Source organism: Nannospalax galili, unplaced genomic scaffold, assembly GCF_000622305.1.
Source record: "Nannospalax galili isolate Female #2095 unplaced genomic scaffold, S.galili_v1.0 scaffold161, whole genome shotgun sequence".
NCBI lineage: Eukaryota > Metazoa > Chordata > Mammalia > Rodentia > Spalacidae > Nannospalax > Nannospalax galili.
In genome coordinates, this window is record NW_008348586.1 from 7,371,423 (window position 1) to 7,387,829 (window position 16,407).

At 40.1% G+C, this 16,407-nt stretch overlaps 1 protein-coding gene across 4 annotated transcripts in view; it reads right to left on the minus strand.

The window, feature by feature from the left end:
• Positions 1–16,407, minus strand: part of Sorcs1 (sortilin related VPS10 domain containing receptor 1) — a 561,958-nt gene that overhangs the window by 123,427 nt on the left and 422,124 nt on the right. For all 4 annotated transcript variants that reach the window (XM_008845715.3, XM_008845714.2, XM_008845713.3 and 1 more), the window contains exon 6: positions 14,426–14,490. In XM_008845715.3, the coding sequence (XP_008843937.1) occupies positions 14,426–14,490 (65 nt within the window). The remainder of the gene's footprint in view (positions 1–14,425; positions 14,491–16,407) is intronic.

Genomic DNA, 16,407 nt, shown 5'->3' on the forward strand with positions numbered 1-16,407 from the left:
TATACACACACACAATATGTGTGTCTTACCAGAAAAATGAATAAAACATGTATGAGATGTCAACAATCATAGAAAGGCAGTATGTGAGAGAATAGTACAAGCAGAGTCAAATCCCTGACCCAACACTTGTGAGCTGTGTGTTTGGGGAGTCACCACTGGTCTGAGAAATAAGCTGTTTGTACAGACACCTCTGTCTGTTTAACGTCCCTTCACTTCCCACACTGCATACTGTGGATGACCGGTACAAGAGTCTGTGTTCGGCTGAGAATTACAAAGTATATAGTTAGAGGTTACCAGGAAAGCCTTGAAAGCAGTCTTTAATTCCTGTTCAGTATGACTGAAAGTGAAATTCACAAGCTGAAGGGTACGTGATCAGTTTTGAGCTGCCTGCCTGGTAAACTGTTCCTGCTTTGTTCCCTTTCTCCTCCTAATGGAAAAAGAAAGAAATTAGCTGCGGTTCATAATGAGGGACCAATCACTCTTACTCCCCTCGGGAATTGCTGTAATAACATTAAGTATGATGAACTCTTTCCATATTCCATTCTGGTGGGTGTGTGATGTGATTCCATAGGAAGTCTCTTGTAATTGGGCATTAATTAATGTTAATTAATGTATGCAACTGCTAGACGCTAGAATTAATTTCATTACTTTTCTTACACAGATGTTTTCCTTGCCACAGGTAATTAGGACGCTTGGCTGTTCTTTTCAAGCATCTTCACTCTGCAACAGCTTCTGTTTGGAATAATGCAATACCCATCCACTCAAAACCTGTGCTGATACAAAGAAAAGTTGACTTTAAAAGGCCAGGTATCCTGACTGGTAAACCTGAGTTAATGAGTCAGCCCTCCAAACTCTACCCCATAACATGGAAATAATCACAGTATTGGCCACTGTGTTCAAGGTAATTTCCTGCAAATTCAAGTATTTGAGGCTGAATCTTCATTTTCAATCTCTGGTTTGGATGAATCGTTTGGTTTGTTGTTGTGGTAGTTCCCTGGCTGTCAAAGTAATATTTAACAGAAAGAACAAAGCTACAGTTATGTTTCCTGACTTCCAAATCTATTGTAATCACAAAGCTGGGTATTGGGATATACGCTTACTAAACAATGATACAGGATTCAGAGCTCACAACCAAAGAACCAAGAATAGACAAGGGAGATGTGACAGTGATTGGAAAACTGGGTATTCACAAACAGAGGGTCAAAGTAGATTTTTTACTTCACATCATATATCATTATCAGCCCAAACAGATTATATATTTCAACAATAGTGCTAAAACTACTAGAAGAAAATATAAGAGACATCTTCAAAACACTGGTCTGGGCAAAGATTTCTGGGCAATGACCTGTAAAGCATAAGCAACTAAAACAAAAGCAATCATGAGATTGCAACAAACCAGAATGTTTCTGTGCATTAAAGAAAACAGCGACTACAGCAAACAGTCATCTCATACACTAAGCGAAAGTATTTGCCAACCACAATGTGATAAAGAACTAATACCCAAAATAAATAAACATCTCAATTTACTAACAAGAAAACAAATAACCCATTTAAACAACTAGTAAAGGACCTAAAAGACAAACCTCAAGTCAGAGGCAGGGGTAGATCTTTGTGAGATCAAGGCCAGTCTGGTTTACATAGTTCCGAGCCAGCTGAGATTGGAACCCAAACCAAACAAACAAAAAAAATGTATATTGAGTAGCTAATCTGTACTCCCATATTCGTAATAGCCAAGTAGGTATTTGACTTAAGAGGCTGTCAGTAATTCAATGAAGAAAGAGAATGACATCTGACAGGTGCTACTCCATCCTTTACAAAGGGCAAATGCTGTCATGGATGAACCTGGAGGACTAAGTGAGATAACCCAGGCACAGAAGGACAAACTGCTTGATCGCTCTTATACATGAAATCTACAAACCTGGATTACAGAAGCAGAGAATGGATCAATGGTTCCAAGAGGCCACGGGAAGAGATGATAAGGAAAAGGACTGTCTTAGTTACTTTGCCAGTTGTCTGATATAATACCCTGGCCAAAACAACTTAACGTAGGAAGGCTAGTCTCTTGGATCAAAGTTCCAGGTGTACTCCATGTTAAATTCAAGCTCTGAAGTCAGGAAAGAAAGAGAATCACAGCCAGGAGGTTAAACAGAATAGGAGTAGTCTTAGGTAGGTAAGGTATACTTTATTTACTGGCACATGGGCCATTAGGCATGCAGATGTTGGCCGGCACTCCAGCACACACCAGCACACAGAGGCTACATACAGTCAGGCACAGGCACACACAAGGCTACATAGGCTTGTTGGCAAAGGCAAAAAGCAGAGGCCTCTGACTTCAAGTCCATATTCATACAGAAACACATAAATGGCAGTCTGCTAGGAATAATAATAATACAACATATTACATCACTACCCACTTTTGGGTTCCCAGGACTCAGTGTCAGCTTTCATTACAGACTCATGTTTCACCAGATATCCAGTATCACCCATGTTTTTGGTAAACTCATACCAGATGTTCCTATCAGCACCATGTTGCCCTTACATAAACTGGTCCTTATACTCTTCTGTTCTCTTCAGTCCATCACTGTAGGAAAATCAGAGTGGTGGGAGTTTAAGGCAGCTGATCATATCATATCCACAGTCATGGAGAGAGCAAAGAATGTATGTGCTCAGGTTATATTATCCTCTTTCTGTGAGGCGGCATCTCCCTGTAGCCCCAGCTGCCTGGACCTTGCAATGTAGACCAGGCTGACCTTGACCTCACAGAGAGTCATCTGCCTCTGCCTCCTGAGTGTTAGGATTAAAGAAATGCAGCCTTACTTTCTCCTTTTCATACAGTTAAGAATCCCAGTCCAGGGTACAGCGCAACCCCTATTGGGCAGGTCTTCCCATTGCAATTAATAAGCACAACACCCCGCAGGCACTCTCCTAGCAAGATGACAATTGGCCATCACAGAAAATACTGTTAATGGAAGGAAGAAGATTCAGTAACTCATTGCATACAATGGTGGTCACAATAAATTATAATGTTTCCAAATTGCTACAAGTGTATTTAAATATTTTCACAACAAACATGAGAAGTATGTATGCAATGAATTTACTAATTAGCCTTATTTGATGAACATCACATTGGGACTGGAGAGATGGTTCAAGATCCATGTTCAAATCTCAGCACCCACAGAACCAGCTGGGTGTCCCATAATACCTGTCACTACAGCTATGTGAAGTCAGACTCCCTCTTCTGGCCTCTGCACACATATAGGTGCACACACATTCACATACACTCCCACAGACATGTGTTTACACACATAAATAAAATTAAAATCTCCAAAAATATCACACTGTACTCTATAAATATATATAATTATTATTTCCCAACTGAAAGTAAAATTCACAAAGGTAATTTTTTAAAGAGCATGGAAAATGCTCTTCTTGTATTAAGGGATATTAATGCGTGTAGCCAGTGTGAAACAGCAGTTGGCAGGCAGAGTCTGACCCTCTGTAAGACTAGGAGAAGATCATGGAAGCCACTTTCATATTTGGCATACGGGGCCAGCCTGAGCCTCCTTTTTTTTGCAGGGGGTCCCTCTTCCACAGGAATGGTCTCTAAGGCCCTAGATCCATCCCCAACATGTTCTGTGACTGGAAAGTCATTTCCTAAGCTTTGCTTCAGACTCTCTCTATAAAGAGTATTATTCGACATTTTAGAATCTAAAATGATGTGAAAACCCAAAATTTCACTTTAAGATATGTCAGGTCTTTACCATACATTAAGCACATAAACTCGATTCCTTTTCTCTCCTGTCAAGAGAAAACAAAACTCTGTGATGTCTCTGGCAAGTTCATGTCTGAGGAACCTCTGCTTTTTCTAAAGGAAATACATATTCCTAGCAGGGAGAGAGCCTGTATTCATTCAGAGAGGTCTGCTGGCTTGAGCAGCCTTTTTCTCTCTTGTGTCTCAGTTCAAATACTCCCTGGGTTTTAACTGAAGTTTTTCCTTAAGCGAAGACAGAGTTCTTCTCGGAATCTTTCCACCACTGGCAGCTGCAGCATTAACCTGCAAAATCACCAGAGCAACCTGTCCTCGGGGTCAGACCTGTGCCCTGTGAATGCTCTTTTTACTGTTAAACTTTGCAAAGAATTCCAAGAGTGCTTCTTTGTACAAGCGAAGAAATACAGACAGGAATGAGACTTGTGCAAGTTCTTACGCTATAGAATGACATAACAAAAATATGCATCACACCTATGGAAATGTACTCATTCCTTCTATGATTTAAAGGATATGTATTTAGCACCAGGGACTTTAAAGTGCCTTAACATTGTAGAAGTTTAACTCTAAACAGAACTGCAAAGCATGCAGGCAAGCATAAGCATTTTAAAATGCTTTCCTATTTTCTGCTAATTTTTAGTCTTAAACCAGTTTTTTTATTTTATTTATTATTTTTATTTTATGTGTATGGGTGTATTGCCTGCATGTAGGTAAGTGCACCCATGTCACACAGTGCCCACGGAGGTCAGAAGAGGCTTTGAATCCCCTGGGACTGGAGTTACATACAGTTGTTAGCTGCCATGTGGGTGCTGGGATTCGAACTCAAGTCTTCTGCAAGAACAACCAGTGTTCTTAACTTTTGAGCTATCGCTCCAGCCACACAAATCAGTTTTTAAAACTCATACATCTGCACAAAAAATTTTCTTCTATTGTTTCTGGTGCTCAATTACTTATATTAAACCCCTTCTATTAAATGTCCTATCCACTACACACACACACACACACACACACACACACACACACACACACACACACAGACATACACACACACACACACACTGTTCATGTGTATCTCTTTCTGATCAGTTTTTTAGAGTTCTCAGTGGTATGTGACAGTTAATAATTAAGATTTTTCAAATGTGCATAACCTCGGCCCCGTGTATCTACACCAAAGTTGAGGCATTCCCATGAAAATTACCAATTTTCAAATGCTCTGCTCTGATATGACCTTGTGAGTTGACCTTCCATATTCTTAAAAAAATGTCTTTATTTTTGTCAATGCAGAAGATTAATCTGATGATTTAGAAAACGCTAGGCAAGCTCCATATGTATTCTTGGCCATATGACATTTGGAGGCTGTATATACTATGGAGATTGTTCTAGAATCATGAAAGTTTTGCCAAGCGTGAGACTAAGAACTGTGGACATGAGAAAGAATTAATGCATAAAAATGGACGGAAATTCAGAAGAGTCACAGCCATTTACAGTGCAGTATGCTCGATGCATCTTATGAGATGGGTAGTTATTCAGGTCCATGGGTGAGAAACATCCAACACTCATACCTCTGCACAGATCATCACTGTATCAGAAAGCGTCATTGAGATGCTGCATTTGTTTTGCTTTATATTACCCAGAATTATGAATTTGCATCCTTCAGTATTCCTGAAGATAGAGTCTCTTTAATAATTTGCTCTTTCCTGAAGCAGTTAACAATGGCCTGTGTCAAATGTGGGGATAGTTATAGAAAAGCCAGAAACACTTAGAAGATTGCTTGGAATGGTGACAAAGATAAGTCATCATTCTAAAAAGAATGACAGATGCCAAGGACACAAAGATATGAGAGAATGGGGATCATGCTTGAGGGACACCAGCTCAAATGCACTGTGTGCCATTCAGCACTTGTGCATTCTGAAGAATCCAGCTGGTGTGCACCATGAGCTGTCCAGCCACACTGGGCAAGAGCCAATTGAGACGGAAACAGGAGAGGGAGGAAAAAAATGAAAGCAGGTGAGTGCAAGGGAAAATGCCCAGGGTCACTTTCATTATTACATTTATTATTTATTTATTTGTTTGTTTATTTATTTATTTATTTATTTAATGTATATGCATATGTGTATTCCCAAGTGCAGTGGGAATACATGTAGAACTCAGAGAACCACTTGTGGGAGTCAGTTTTCCCCTTTCACCATGTGGGTTCTGGGGACAGATTTCTGATCATCAGGCATGGTGGCAAGTGCCTTTAGCTGCTGAGACATCTCACTGATCCTAACCTTTCTTTTCTATGGCCTTTTATTTTTCAAGTTAGAGAGAGAGATGGCTTTATTTCCATGTATTTATATACCTGCATGTTATAAAATTAATTCCAAGATAGAGGAGCTCAAAAGCCTGCCTTTGATATGGAATATTCAATCACCCATTTCTTCTCCTAGTATCTTAGGATAGTTAATACTCTCTATACTATCGTACTTGGAACTTGACAGATGCCTAATAAGGAACAGCGGAACAACGTAGGGCCATTCCTGTCTTCCGTCATGTCATAACAAAGGACACACTAACCTATTCCTCGCTGTTCCAGTCACTAAACACACGCAAACTCCGTCTTTCGTATTTGCTGTCGTTTGTATTTGTCTGGAATCCTCTTCTACAGAACAGACATCTCTTCCTTCACAAGGTTTGGCTCAAAGCCCCTATCATGGGTTTCTTCCTTGTCCCCATCTCCAATCCCTGACTCTGCTTCTCCTCTGCTTTGCCCAGATGGATGCATGTTTCTCCTATAAGTGCAGTATGCCTTCATTTAAAATCTATCTTCACAACTAGAAGGTGACCTCTGTGACAGCAGGGCCTTCACAGCATTGCTTCATTCCTCATTCATGCCCAGGAGAGACCTTAGTATAGCACTGGTATCCAACAGTATTTGTCAAATGAATAAAGAGCAGACCTGCAGTGAAGGAGACCTGGCTTAAGTCTTATTACTGAGACAATGGGGAAAGCATTTCAACATTGTGAGCCTATCTCCCATGTCAATATAATGAGGAAAGCAACAACACCTACCTCCAAGAGCTGTTGTGTGTAATGCACCTGAGAATTAGCCAGGGGCAACAGGAACAAAGTGAACCCCCTCAGCACCAGCTAGTTTATGCTGTTGCTTGACATGCTTGAGAATGTACAGCATAAAAAGAAAAACAGGTACACGTGCCAGCATCTTTATGATCCTGGTTTCTTGAAAGCAAGTCTTTCACTCACTTAGAAGAGACCACACAAACTTGCATTTGGACTGCTGCTGCTGTACACTGATAGATTCTAAGGACCCACGGAAAATGCAGGTCTGTGTCTTAGAGTTAGGGCCTGGGTGTTCAGCATCTCTGTTTTCCTGCCCTCAGGAGTCACAGAGCCTGAGATGAGTGGTGGCACACAGTACAAAATAGCTACGAGGAGTCCAATGGGAAATCTGCCTAGCTGAGTTGATTAGGAGGCTGAGCTTATCAGGCTTTCTACTGCAGTGTGGGGGATGCCTTCATTTCTTACGCCATAGCTTCCTGGTTTGTTTCCAGGGCTGATTTTAGGCCAGTAAATCAGAGAGGCCCGCTATAAATGGTTAGTACCTCAAATCCAGAGACTTTTGAAGTGGGAAAAAAGGGTGGGATTGACACCACCAGGAAGAAATCCTGTGTCCGGCACTTCAGTCCTACATAAAGTTTGGTGCTCCACTTAAGAGTGGAAATGAGGTGTATTTGTTCAGTGCCTTGGAAAATTTATGGGAATCTACCACAATCAGAAACTGAACTCATATGGAATCATCCAACCCCTTTTAAGGTTCCACCCTAGAAGCTATCATAAATTGACTAAAAGAGAAGATGGACTGAGATTATGCCCTGAAATCACTGATGTCCATTGTTTGCTAGTACTGGGACTATTGCTTAAGAATGGTTAGCATCACTGATTGATTCATGGTTATAATTTGTCCCCAAAATGAAGTGTTAATCTCTGAAATATTATATAGAACTTCTTTCTTCTGAAGTTCATTGAAGAAATCAAAATCACCAAGTGGAATAAATGTAAACCCTCAAGCTCACTCTGCTTTGAACACAAATTAAAACCATAAGGACACGTGTGTTCTGCTGCCTGTCACATGGGTTATGGCTAAAATCCAGTCATCTCATCCTTGATTGCTGAGAGCCTGCAAATAACACAGGACTGGCTGATGGTGGGGTCATTTAGGGCAGCAAGTACTTTAGGACACATGTTGATGGTATTTAGGACAGTTTAAAATTCATGTACTCTCTGACACAGGAATTTCCTCTCAGACATGAGTATTTCTGCAGTGGTTGCTGTTATGCAAACATGAATACTTACTAGCTAAATAGAATAAAGACGTACACACATCAGAATTATTTGAAATAGACAAAGGTCAATATATATTTTTTAATTTAAAATTTTAGTTTTTAAAAATATTATATATATGAGTGTTAAGCATGCATGTATAAAAGTGCACCCATGTCATGCAGTGCCCGCAGAGAACAGAAGAGGGCATCAGATCTCCTGGAACTGGAGTTACAGATGGTTTCTAGCTGCCATGGGGATGCTGGGATTTGAATTCAGGTCTTCTGCAAGAACAGCCAGTGTTATTTTCTTAACTACTGAGCCATCTCTCCAGCCCCAATATATCTTTTAAAATGATATTAATTATTAAATTATAATTTACTTTGTAATGTGTATCTATATTGTGATTCATGATGAAATCACCAAATTTCAGTGTGCTAATATGGAAAGATTCTTGAAATTTGTTTTTCTATTCACCAACACTAAATATGATACAACAGTTTACAACATGAATATTTGTGTGAGTGTATGTTGTGAATATACATACAAATTTATACACACACACACACACACACACACACACACACACGCCTGACATGTGGTCTCTGCTTTCACAGAATTCACAGAATGGTGAAGGCGTTAAATTGTAATCAAATAATTACATAAATGTCATGTGAAATTTCAAACTGACCTGAAAGCATAGGAAAACAAAACAAGAAGAAACTGGTTTAAATTTGGAATTGAAGAAAGGTTTCCCTAAGAAACCGGTTCTTGCCTGGGGTCTAATACAGCCAAGGTTACCTCCGTTTCTGGGGAATGAGAATAAGGTCAGGAAGTAGATTTTTCTTTTTAATTGGTATGTATAAATACTGATCATCCTTTCTATTGTTGTTTGGTATATTTATTTATTATAAAAATAGTTGCTGTTGGGCTGGAGAGATGACCCAGTGGTTAAGAACACTGACTGCTCTTGCAGAGGACCCGGGTTCAATTCCCAGCACCCACATGGCAGCTATAAACCATCCTTAACTCCAGCTCCAGGGGAATCCAACACCATCTTCTGACCTCTGTGGCATTGCACGGCACGGGTACACTCACCTGCATGCAGGCTATACACTCATACACATAAAATAAAAATAATAAATAAAAAATATTTTAAAAAATAGTTACTGTTGGTATAAAAGTAATTTGTGATCCTGGTGAAACCTCTCCAGTCCTGGATGGTTCAGCTATGGAGGAATTTAAGGATGAATCTCTTCACCCCTCACCATGGTTCAAGCAGCTTCACTTCATCCCAGACCTGTGTGCATGCCTTTCAACTGGAAAACAGATTAGAGTGATAAGAAAAGAAAGTATAAAAAAGATTTTCAAGCTCCAAACAAGACAGAATTAGTGAAATAAAGTTGTGAGATTAGTTTTATTTTACTTCAGCTAATAATGTGTTAGTTTGCTGTTCATTTCACAGAGTTTGAGGGCAATCATTTTCACAGTTGAATAAAGGACCAAGGTCTGTTTTCCCCATTGAAAGAGATTAGTCCTTGGGAAAGTCATGCAAATAGTCAGGGACCATTCTCTGTTCCTTGTCCTCTGAGCCTTACCTCCAGGAGAGGAACATTCAGGACACTGGCTGAGACTTTAGCTTCAGAAGTAAAAGGATAAATGATAGTGGTCAAACTTGGTCATTATGCTCAGTGCTTACAAATCAGCACATGTGCAGAACTATGTGTACATGATGATTGCCTGGTGGAGTGTTCTGATAAATCATTTTCCTCCCAAGTGCAAATGTATGAAATGTGTCACTCAGTTTCAGAGTGATGATCTCTCTTGTGCTCAAGTACTCATCCTATGGGATCCAACAACTGTGCACTCTTCTTTAAGACATGCCAGTAAGCTGTTACTCATATGTCACATGTTCATTAACTCAATAAACATTAAATATTTCAAGCTATAAGCTATGTTTTAGATGTGGAACAAGGACTCAATAAGACATGCTTTACAAATGCTTTCAGTCCGACACTGTAGCCAGGATTTCCTCTCTAACTACACATACTTTATGTATACACCCAGACACAGCCAGATTAAGTAAATTCATAAAATATAGTTTGTTTTTCCCTTTTGGTAATTTACTACACAAGGTGGATACAAGACACACACCCCTACACACACACACATACACACACACACACACACCACAATATTAAAACAGTAAAATCCTTACATTTTCCATGAAAACCTGTCAATCTGTGTACAAGTCACATGAGGGAACTACAAGACACCTTTTGATGCATTATCCATGAGAAACATCTGTGTCAGTCATAGAACAAAATATTCCAGGGCTCATGTCCCTTCAAACATGGGACTCCAGTTTAAACACAAATTAATTATAAACTGTAATCTAGGGACAGCTAAAATGAGAGCATGATAAAATTGGACTGACAAACCCAGAAAAGCATTGGCCACCCACGTGGAGCTATGCCAAATTGGAAAAGAAGGATTTATCCTGTGTCTAATGTCTGAATGATCTTGGATACAAAAATTCTGAATATACTTTTTAAATTCCTTAAAGTGTAAAAGCTTTGTATTATTTTGGAATGTACTTTATACAATAGATAGCCTGCTCTATTAATGATGAGATCCATAAATATAATAAGAGGACAGAGAAACAGACATATTTCAATCAGGAATGGAAAAATGTAACCCAGATTGGAAATCTTAGGGCAACTGACCAGCCTGGAGCCTGATTTTGATAAATGAACTCTCTAATCCCGCCAGCTGCACTTGCTAACATTTTGCTACTCCAAACTATTTCCCCTTCTGTTTTCCCCACTGTTTCTTCTACCCAGAACCAAGGTTACTGACTGTCTTGGAGACAGGGACAGTAGAAGGGAGAAGAGTGTGAGAAAACAAGAGGTAGGGAGGCAGGGGAGAGATGTTAAGGTACCAAGACAATTTCATTTTTTCTTCATTGAAACAGGTCAGGTATTATGCATCAATCTTTTGTTTCAATTGATAGGTATTTCTTTTTTTTCTTTTTCACTGCTGACAGGCATAACTTTTCACATTAAATACCTTTATTGAATTTTCACACTTGGATAGTTTCTGCAGATGCTGCGTTTGCAAAAACAAAAGAAAAAGGTAAAATAAATACATTAGAAGTGATACATTTCATGCCTTGTGAAAACTGAGCCTGGGGTGACATTTTGACTTTATGAACATCCAGGCACTCTATAAACAGAGGAATAATGTTAGATGTACGGAACTGTGCAAATCAAGACGAGCGATGGCCTTGCTCTTTTTAGAATATGGAGTTGTATGTACTAGATGTCACAATTCAGAAAGCAGCTTTATCCCCCAAAGCTCAAAACTTCTATCCAGAGCTTTCTTTTATTAGTTTTCTGTTGTGAGATGTTGCTATACAATGTGCATTATTGCACAGAACAGCACTATTGATATCACTGTGGAGGCTGTAGGATCCTGGGCCCCTACTGAGCCAGAATTCACATCTTAATAAGATGCCCCAGATGGGCTGTGTGTGTACTAAAATCTGAGATGCAATGTTTCAAAGTTTTCAAGAAATCTAGCACACAGTGTGATATACATAACTGCTGACCCTGACAATCATTTTCCTGCACATCTATTCATTCTCATAAGCTCGATAAGCTCATATATGTAGAAGTGGTACACGTTAAAGATAGAAGATTCAACAGACATATGGTCCCTGACCTAACAGAATTTATAGACTGGTGGAGAGGAAACATTGATCATGAAATTATGTAAGAAGAATGTAAAATGTCAAAATGATATGCAAGGAAAAATAGATAAATCAAACATGTTGGTTGAAAGTGGAAGTTTAAGAAATACTTGCTAGATAAAAGAATGTTTCACCTGTGTGACAGACCATCCACAATAGTTAACTGTACTTCATATTTCAGAGGAGGAGCAAGAAAGGAGGGCATCCTGGGGACAGTAAACAGTAAGTGTCTGCTCCTTGAGACAAAATGCCGGACCTGGTGTGTTCTAGAAGCTGCAAGTAAGTATAAATTCCTGCAGGGAAGAGGTGTGCAGAGTACACTGTGAAATTAAGCTGAAGAAATGGGCAGGAACCACGGTCTCCTGGAGCTACCAGTGGAAGTTAAGACTGTTCTCTTCACCATCAGAAGAGTGTGAAGTCATCAGAGCTTTAAACTTGTGGTGTGTTTACTTTTTCACAGGAAACATTTCTCTCTGTTGTTTAGTAAACCTGGACTTTAGAGCCAAGATTATAGCAGCAGCTCCTTGAGGGGAATGGAAGGGCTACTCAGAGAGCCTCCAGAAGAGAGGGAGAAGAAGCTCTCCCCACTGAGTCCCATGTCAGGTCTACTACAGGCATATCACACACAGACACACACACACACACACACACACACACACACACACACCAGCTCTTCTTGGCTGTACAGGATGAAGGGGATGGTCAGCCTTAGACTGTTCTCTCACTTACCAAGAAGGTATGCATGCCCCAAAGGGGAAGCCAAATCTCCAGAAAGGAAATATCTCATGAAGATTTCAAGTGATATTCCTGGAATATGCATAGCTCCTGAGTTACATGGGCAACTTACTTTTCTCTGGCTTGAAGTTCTAAGGCAGAGATACCCTCATAGTATGCAGCTATGAGGGCAAATGATGATGACCCTTTCCAATTCTGAAGAATACTCCAGAAGCAGAGACTCTTCACTCTCTGGTTCAGTGTTGGGCACCTGACCATCTACACATTTGCTGTGTAGTAGGTGGGTGTTCCATTTTCCTTCTTGTGTGCATGGAACCTCCCTTCCCCACCCCCATCTTTTCTCCCCACACACCCCTCAGCTACACCCCTTTAGCTCCAATTCTTCTGTCTCCATCACCTATTTCATCCTATCTTGGCATTGAGGGCCATACCTCAGCAATGGTTAGCCCTTTGGAAGTTCCCCAACATCACAGTAGGGGTAAGAACCTTTCATAGTTTGGCTGAAATGTTGAAGAAGACAAGGCTGCTTTCCTTTATATGTAACTGGCTCTAATTCTTACCTGAAATAGCTTTGTGACTAGACACCACTGTCTTTCATGTAGCCACCAAATACCTAACACACATTATCACCTGAATTTATTTGGGTTTTCTCATCTATAAAATGAGAGTAACAACATATAAAGTTGTCATGAGGCTTAACTATGACAAAGTATATGAAATTCTTGGCACAGGTTGTTGCAAGGTAACTTTTAAATCAATGTCAACATATAAAGGAACCATTACTCTTTACTTATTTAATTTACAAAGAAAGACACATATAAAGGCTTATGTGGCATTATCTAGGTGACACTATCAGTGAGTGATATTTTGGTATTTGTACATGTGCCTGAGCTATGCATTTGCAGGTCACTTTCTTGGATACCATGTGTGTAATGACACAGTGCACACAACCTAATCTCTTAACTGCAGCTCTCTAAAGGGGCTGATAAGACCTACCACATAGGCAATTCAGTCTAATGACTCCCCCTTCCTGCTGCCTATGATGGGACCCACATCAGATCATTCATTTCTCCTTTCCTTTTGAAGTGTTTTGTAAATCCCCAACAAAACAGTGAGGTATTTCCTGGATGGTATCTGAGGAAATGAAAGGACTGAGAAAAATATAGAAAGTAACAATCCAGTAACAAAGCACCTCAGAAAGCTGGAGGTTGAAATGAGGGGAACAGTTCAGTTTGTAAAGAGCTAGTCTCGTAAACATGAGGGCATGTGTTCAATCCCCACAACCCATTTTTTTTAAAAAATCTGGGTATGGACATTGCAAGCCGGTAATTCCAGTGCTGGGGAAGTAGTGAGGGGCAGATGCCTGGGACCTGTGGGCCAGGTGGCCTTGCCTTCTTGGACACTTTCAGGACAATGGGAGACCTTGTCTCCAAAAAAAGGTGAACAGTAAAGAATAACACTTGAGGTGTCTTATAAATGTCTGCATGCATGTGCACACATATGTACGCCCACACAAAGAAGCACACACACACACACACACACACACACACACACACACAGAAATCAGGAGCTTTGGAATTTTCTATCAGGTCAAGTTGATGGGATTATGGTTTTCTTAACATTTTATTGATCCAAATGGAAATAAATCTGGACATACAGAGAGAGATTTATAAATACAGGTACATATATGTATTTGTAAAAATTATTAAGATAATTTTGGATTACTGGACACAGAAAATATCTTCGTCCCCAAATGACTTGCACTGTCACCACCGTAGCTGCAGAGACTTGGCTCAGGACAGATTGATAGAGCTAGCCCACTATGAACACTTGGATAGAGCTGATTTACTTACGACCATCCACTGTTCTGGCCTCAAGATGCACTAGGTCTGGTTCTTTGTTCGACCCCATCACAGACCTAAAATATGGAGAAACATAAAAGGAACATTCAACATTAATAACTTCACCTACACCTCAGAGAAGCCACAGACTTAATATCCACAGATTTCGAAAACTATAATCTTGGGAACATATCTATTCATGTATGTATAGAGCATGATAGTAAAATTGCCACTTCAAATAAAAACAATAATGAATCCTTTATTTGATGAATGCCAGGCTGAACTTGGGCAAGATTGTTGTGTGTCCTTCAGCTCAAACTTGCAAATAAGTCCTACACATGGCATGCACCCATTTTTATCACAGCCCCACTGACTGTAGGACACTTAATAGATTGATGAGGCAGATGCCAGGCATGCTGCTTTGACAATGAATCACACAGCAAACTGATCTAATTAAAGGTTTTCATTTGAAATGAACTAAGAACATATCATGAGATCCAACTAGTTAAGTAATATCTCCAACTGAGTGTCTGTTCCCTACACTGTGGAACCAAATGTGATTTAAAAAGTATAGATGCAGCTCACATTCTTATACCGTTAATTCATGTGCACACACATACACATACAAACATGCATGAACAATCACACACTCACATGCAGACACAAACATACATGCATACACATGTGCACATACAACACACACAGGCACACACACGTTCATATACACACAAACATGCATACAGGCATGCACATACACACTCATATGTGAAAATACACATATGCACACTTACATACATACATGCACACATACAAACATGCAAGCACACAGACACATACATATGCACACGGTCAGATGCATGCAAGCATACTCACACATGCAAACACATAAATATGCTTGCACGCATGTGCACATACACCAAAAATAGTTACTGGAGGAACTTCCTTTTAAAACATTTATATCCATAGCTCTTGGCCTACAATAGTAAAGTAGAAAACTGGAAGAATACAAGGAAGGGTTCAAGAAAAGACTAAGGGAAGGAATAAGATGCGGGAAGGAAACGGAGAGCACAAGGGTCTGCAAATTCTTTGAAACAAGTAAATGAATCATTGTCTTCAGAGCATTCCCAGAAGTCTTTTTACTTGAATTCATTTTCCCAACTCAGAGAATCTAAGGCCTGGCTAGCTTAGCTGCTTTTCATTTTACAAAAGAAGGCTCCTTAAGGCCCAATTATCATCTCTGTCAGGAAGTTTTCTCTGATTGATACATAGCCTGAAATTCAAAGTCTGTGTTCTGAACATTAAATCCACACTTTCTTCTTCTCCCTCAAAGCAGACAGTTCTTAATAAGGCTTTTATAATTTCCACCAAAGAGACACGTAACATGCATTTGGACATTTCGCATCATTGGAACTTGCTTGAACACGGGCAAAAGGTGACCCTTCCACCATTATTTCAGTTAAGGGTTATGGTGACTGCTGGTTCATAGATAGTGGCCCTCCATCCCCCAAAACTGATGTGTTGCCTAGATCCACAGCTGATCTTCTCTGACAAGGTTACAAGTCACAACCTAGGAAGATGACTCAGCAGGTAAGGGCACCTGTTCTGCAAGCATAAGGACCTGAATTTGAATCCCCATGACCCATGTAAAAAGCCAGGCATGGCTGCCATGCTGTAACTTCAGTTCTGGAGGGTAGAGAAGGGCAGATGAGAACTTCTTTACAAGGGTAGCTGAGTCTAAACTACTGACTGAGCTTCCAGCTTAGTGAGAGACACTCTCTCGGGCAATATTGTAGGGACGGATAGAGGAAGTCACCCTATGGCCTGCTCAGGCACCAGCTTGGAGGTTCGTGGATATGGACATCCACATGTTCACAGGCATGTACTACACACACAGATGGTAGATGTACACAACACACACACACACACACACACACACACACACACACACACACACACACACACACAGAGCCCCTGAGCTGGGGGGAGGGAAAGCT